The sequence below is a fragment of the Octopus bimaculoides genome, chromosome 23 (assembly GCF_001194135.2).
Source record: "Octopus bimaculoides isolate UCB-OBI-ISO-001 chromosome 23, ASM119413v2, whole genome shotgun sequence".
NCBI classification, from domain to species: Eukaryota; Metazoa; Mollusca; class Cephalopoda; order Octopoda; family Octopodidae; genus Octopus; species Octopus bimaculoides.
In genome coordinates, this window is record NC_069003.1 from 34,344,974 (window position 1) to 34,351,484 (window position 6,511).

Here is a 6,511-nt window from a genome sequence, read left to right on the forward strand (position 1 = left end):
TTAAAAAAAAAAAAAGAAATGCTAATAAAGTTTGATGATGAGAGAGTGGCGTGAGGCTCTTCTTTCAGCTACCATTTTCTTGAGAAACAAATAAAATTTAAAAAAAAAAAAAGAAGAAAGAAAAGAAAAGAGAAAAACGAACCCCAAACTGTTAGCTGTCGGACAGCACAGTGTGTGCTGGTGCTTAGCGAACTGATGGTTGGCTAAACCTGCCTCCACACTCCATTGGATGTAATTGGTCTTTCTATAGAGCTGAAATATTTTGCATGAATGAATGTCCGTTGGACTAAGTTATTATGTTATGTTTTCAGCTACAAGCTGTACCAACAAAATTGATATCTTTGTTCAATAAAGAAAATCGTCATTGAAGTAGAGGTTCTCTCCCCTAAATTTCTGAAATTTGTTTCCCAACCTGAAACATCTCCGAGTGGACAGGATCATTGAAAAATAACTCTTGAGGCAGTGTATGTACATACATTATATATATATAACCTGTAACCATCTCCCAGTTAAATATCTCAACGATATATCTAGCCTGTTAAAGTACCCCCTGTTCTTACTGCCCTCTAAAATAAGGTTCTAAGTAACTTGACCAGCAGATTTTTTCCTCAGTGCAGATACCAACTTCGTTGTTGCTAATTAATACATATTTAAAACGAAAAAAAAACAAAAAAAACCTCCAAAAAATTAAAAAAAGCTCCCCCCTTCCTTTCTCTGCCTCCATTTTTCAATTGTAATATTGCTACAGATATTTGTTTTCAGTACCCCCCCCCCTTTTTTTAGAATTTCTCCCCTCCCCATTTGTCCATTAAACCTTTTTTTTCTAAATCTTTTTCTAGGCCTTTTTGTCATCACACACTGCCGTTGTGTAGATATATTAGTTTCTGGAGAAATTCTGCTTTCTGGATACGGTTGCATTATTTTTTTTCTCTCTCTCTTTAAAATCTGAGGACGATTTCATTTGTTGGCTTATTTCTCCAATGTTAATCTTTTTATCATTCTCTCCTTGATTGATTTTTTAATTTGTTTAATATTTCTTTTTTGATATCTTCATTAAATTTATTTTATTTCCTAATCTTTTTTTAAACTTTTTTTTTTTTTGTTTTCTTACTAATTCCATCAAAATAAACTGCTACAAGTCTCTCTCTCTTATAGAACTGCCATAAGCTTGCATGGGTCTTCACATTGCTAAGCTTTACCGTTATTATTATTCTATACGCACACTTACACACATGCTGCTGGAATCCAGTGACATTGCATATCACGATGAGTTCATAAACACAAGAAATATTAACAAAGAATCGAGCTTAGTTGTAAACCCAGCTTTGTTTTGGCAGTTTTGGTTTCCACACATTCTACAAGAAAATTATGTGTGGCGAAAAGTAGCCGATGAAATGGGAGGAATCGTTATATAATTGCCGTTTTTAGCATTGTGAAACCCTTTTTGACAGCCAATACTCACCGAGTTAAACCAAGTGGTTTCCTCGATTATCCAACTTGTATCCATACTTTGTTTAATGACTAGTCTTGATTGATAGTGATTGAATATACCTGATTTATCTTAACTTTAAAAAAAGAAATTTAAAAAAAAAAAACCCCTCTAATTATTTATTATTATAAATAATTTCTCTCAATGTTTTTCTACAAAAAAAGAAAAAGCATCTAATGTTGATGGTTTATGTGGAACTTGTTCACCGTTTGTGTGGGATTGTCAACTTGGCAAATTACATTATCAGATTTTAGCCTGAGGAATATTTGTTGCAAGCAGTTTCATAATATATGAAAAGAAAAACTTCTTTACTGAGCAAAGTGCTCATTGCAAATAATTTTTTTCCCCTTGTTTCTCAATATTCCTAATAAATGAATTTATTACAATTGCTATTTTATGAATGAAAATAATTTTATTTCTTATCTAATGGTGGTTTTTGTCACAAGAAGTCTTTGGTTGGGTCAATGGGATTTTGTTTATTTTGCCTCCAGTATGAAGGATTGACTGTTAGAATTCTTGCACTGCCCAGACACTCTTCGTCTTTGTAGAACACTGCATACTGACCCGGGCAGATAGCCCGCAGTGGTTTCTCTAGCGTCACAGTGTATTTGTTGTCATTAGACCTGTGTATCTGACAAGTCACTAACGGATGGATATGTTGGAAACGGAAGCTCACTGTAGCCACACCTTCGTGAAATTCTGGTTCTGAGTGGATCCAGTGCGGTTTGTCAGCGATGAAGGAGTCTCTAAATAATGCTGCATGATGGGTACCTGGAGCCTAGGGAAGATAGAAAGCAATAAAACTGTCAGGGGATGGAAGTGGAGTGTTTGTATGTAAATAGTGTGATGTGAGGAGATTGAATAGGAATGGGGTTCTTTCAGGATTGATGTCTCAGAGAGGCTCACAGGTAGCTGAGCCAGGTTATTGGCCAGCCTCTCCAATTACAAAATGACACAATAAACAAGGGCTCAATCCCACTGTGTGCCACTTTGGGAAAGTGTCTTCTGTAACCCTGGGCCACTCAAAGCCTTGTGAGTGGATTTAGGAGACAAAAACTGAAAGAAGCACTTCATAGATGCGTATTTGTGTTACTGTTACCTTGGCTTGACATTCTGTGATAATTGTAAACAAGTGTCACCATCATGCCAATGGTGTCCTTTGTTTTCCAGTCTTCTGTGAAAAGCATTTTCTGGCTTTGGGGAAATAATAACCTTGCATGGAAAACAGGTATGAGTTTGTGACTGCCTTGACAGATTCTGTCCGATCCATGCCAGCACGGAAAAATGGAGAATTTGAACTCAGTGTAGCAAGAAGTGAAATACCACTAAGCATTTAGCCCGGCATGCTAACGAGTTTGCCACCTTAATAATAATGATATGCAAACAGTTTTACTCACCACAATTATTTCTTGATTGTTGGGGTTAATTTCTGCAACAAAATAGGCCAAAGAATGGCCGCCAAGATTGGTACGTTGTCCCAAGGTCCAGAAGTGAATACCTACAAAGTACATTAACGAACAACATAAATGTGTGGCAGGGGTGGGTGGGCATTTTTATCGATCCCAGTGCTTATTCAACCAACCCTGAAAAAGATGAAAGGCAATGTTGACCTTGGTGGAATTTAAACTCCCACTCTAAATATGCTTTATATTATTTATGAGGAAAATGAAAATTATTATTATTAAGTTGGCAGAATCGTTAGCACGCTGGGTGAAATGCCTAGCGGTATTTCCTTTGCCGCTACGTTCTGAGTTCAAATTCCACCAAAGTCGACTTTGCCTTTCATCCTTTCAGGGTCAATAAATTAAGTACCAGTTGCGTACTGGGGTCAATCTAATCGACTAGTCCTCTCCTCCAAAATTCCATGCCTGGTGCCTTTAGTAGAAAGGATTATTATTGGTGAGCTGGCAGAATTGTTAGCAGGCCGAGCAAAATACTTAGTCTCCCTCTACAGTCTGAGTTCAAATACTGCCGAGGTTGACATCTTTCATCCTTTTGGGGTTGTTAAATACTAGTTGCGCACTGGGAGTTGATAATCCCAATCCAGTCTTGTACTGGGGTTATTCTCAGTCATCTAAGAATAATCCTATATAACTGCCCCCTACTGTGTGGTGTCCAAGGAGGATATTCAAACACATGTCATTAATTGCTTAGTCCAACATCATCTCTAATTAAGCAGACCCATGATGATCAGAAACATTCCACTTACGACCATCATGTCGTCTCATGCTTTGTGTACCTAGGACTGTATTACCTAATAAGTCCCTTTTTTTTATTGTCAATATGATATAAGTTGTGATTCAAAGTAAATAGCTGCTATTTTTAGCAGACGGCTGTCTTAAGGATGAATAAGGTAGGGATGGGGAACCCTTTTCAAGAAGTGAGCCACGTGAGACATGGATCATCTTCAGGTGGGCCACACTACTAAAAAAAAAAAAAAAAAAAAAAAAAAAAAATACAAGGTCTTTTCGGTTGCATGCTATTTAGAAATTGCCATGGGCCACAGTTTGCCCAGAATTGAGTTAGGGTCTCAGAGTGAAAGACTTACCTTGGTGCTGTCCAACTATTTTGCCAGTCTCTACATCAACAAAATTACCTGGGCAAGGCACAACATACTGGAAATGGAAGAAATACAATATTAGACAGAGAGAGAATTATTTACTGATACTATTAACATTTAGACAAAGGTGACAATATGGCATTTTGTCCAGTGAGCTAACCATTCTGCTAGCTTGCCGCCTCAGTTAACTTAAAAGATATTGATTCCCACTTTTGGAGAAGGGGTTAAGTCGATTCCATTGACCCAAGTGTTCAACTGGTACTTATTTTATCAACCTTGGAAGAATGAAAGGCAAAGTCAACCTCGGCGGAATTTGAACTCAGAACGTACATTCTGTAGCTTGTTGACTTAGTTAACCAAAAGATACTGATGATGATGATGCTGAACTTAAAAGGAATAAACAAAGACATTTCAGGTGTTTGGAGTACAACAACTCTACAAATCTGAAGCGTTGTGATGTTCATGCCTTTTCCAAAGGCTGTTTTAAGTATATTGGTAGAATGGAAATAATGATTTAAAAAGAAAAAAGCAAAAGTGTTTTAGAGTTTTGTTTTTCAATTGGAAATTTCTATTCAAGCAGAAGGAACTGACTATTTCTAAGGAAGAACTCACCAAATTTTGGTGGTGTTAACTTACCTCTTTAATGAAAGATGAGAAATTTCTGGAACCAATGAAACAGATTCCCATACTCTGGAATAAGAGGAAAATATGGTTAAACGTAATATATGATGATGACATATATGTATGTGTGTGTGTATGTTTTGTAAACAAATGAAGTGGCAAAGGATTACCTCTTTCTTCCTTGCTATTTTTTCCAAGCCATGAGAACATGCTATCTCTCTGACCTCCTTCTTTGGCAGATTACCAATAGGAAAGAGAGATTTCTGCAAGGATTCCTGAGATATTTGTGACAAGAAAAATGTTTGGTCTTTCACAGAATCAACAGAACTTAATAATTTCACTCCTTAAAAAAAAATAATTAAAAAAAGATATTAATAATAATAAATAGAGGTAACTCGAATGTGGAATCTGAAAACAGAAACAATTCCTATCATAGTAGGCATATTAGGTATGATAAAAAAATATTCAGACAAATACAGAACAAAAACACCAGGACTTATAAGTATATATAAGATGCAGAAAATTGCACTACTAGTAGTGGTGGTAGTAGAAGATGCTAACATTTTCATCACAGACCTCTGCAAACCAATGCTGAATCCAGAGTCGTTTGAGGCTGGAACTGTCCATCATTTTAAACACCTAACCAAGATAATTCTACACAATATAGATTTATAAACAAAATCCCCACCCACAAAGAGATTTACAAGAAAATATAAAAATCTTACGGGGATCAGGTTGAGATCTTCTGAGATTTCCAGGGCCCCGACCAACACGTGCATAGTGACCAGTTGCTATGGCATCGGCGCCAAGTTTACCAAGAGCATGCTGCAAGAAGGCATCAAACTTGATATATTTGTTGCAAAGAATGTCTGGGTTGGGCGTTAATCCTCGCTGATAATCCTGTAGGAAAGTACTGAAGAAAGAAAAATATTTCATTTGTTGAAGAATATTTCAGAACTTAAAGATTTGCAGTTTGTGAAAGAATGCTAACCTAACATTGTCCTCAGAGAGATTCACCATGACACAAAATGCGACAAGGTTGGTCCCTTTGAATTACAGGCACAACTCATTTCTGCCAGCTGAGGGGACTGGAGCAATGTGAAATAAAGTGTCTTGCTCAAGGACACAACATGTCACCAGGAATCGAACTCACGACCTCCCGATCGTACCCTAACCACTTGGCCACATGGCTTTACCACTTCTCCAGGGTCTAGCTATACAGTTACCCTCAAACTCTCTCCTAAATCAAGAAACAGTAAAATATTTTTTTTCACCTGAAGACATTATTCCAATATTCTTTGACAAAATTCACTTGATGTAGAGGTATCTTCAGTTTATCACATGTGTACTGAGCATCTTCGAAGTCTGTTTCCGCTGCACAAAAACCATTCTCATCGGCTATGTCCCAGTTTCGCATGTACAGACCCAACACATTGTAACCTGGATGTCAAATAGAAAAGAAATTGAGAAACAAATTCTGTTAGATAAAAAAAAACAAAGTCGAGAGAGATTATAAAAGATCCGTTATTCCACTATATGCGACTTTACGTTTTTATTTCTGCAAGAACCGGCTTACGACATTGAACACGTGCCTCTCTTTAAAACAACCGATTTGTTACTGTGGCTGAAACGGTGAGATTTTATACAAAAAGGAAACTAATTAAGTGACCTTCATGCGTTTCCCAAGGGTCTTTAATTACAATAAAGTAAAAATATCGGCGGAGACGGACTATATGTAATCTGAACCTCCCCCACCCTTATTTATTAATTTTTTTTTTACGGAATCCCACGTTTTAGGCTATGGAGATTCCGATTCTGAAAAAAAATTGTTTGAAAAATTT

General features: G+C 36.8%; 1 protein-coding gene across 1 annotated transcript in view; it reads right to left on the bottom strand.

Annotated features, from left to right (window-relative positions):
* Positions 1-1,566: 1,566 nt before the first annotated feature.
* LOC106871205 (mitochondrial tRNA-specific 2-thiouridylase 1) overlaps positions 1,567-6,511 on the bottom strand; it is a 6,463-nt gene continuing 1,518 nt past the window's right edge. The window contains exons 3-9 of the mRNA XM_014917552.2: positions 5,945-6,110; positions 5,396-5,583; positions 4,841-5,013; positions 4,686-4,739; positions 4,038-4,104; positions 2,887-2,987; positions 1,567-2,267 (exon numbers count right to left, since the gene is read on the bottom strand). Coding sequence (XP_014773038.1) covers positions 1,929-2,267; positions 2,887-2,987; positions 4,038-4,104; positions 4,686-4,739; positions 4,841-5,013; positions 5,396-5,583; positions 5,945-6,110 — 1,088 coding nt within the window. The 3' untranslated portion in view covers positions 1,567-1,928. The remainder of the gene's footprint in view (positions 2,268-2,886; positions 2,988-4,037; positions 4,105-4,685; positions 4,740-4,840; positions 5,014-5,395; positions 5,584-5,944; positions 6,111-6,511) is intronic.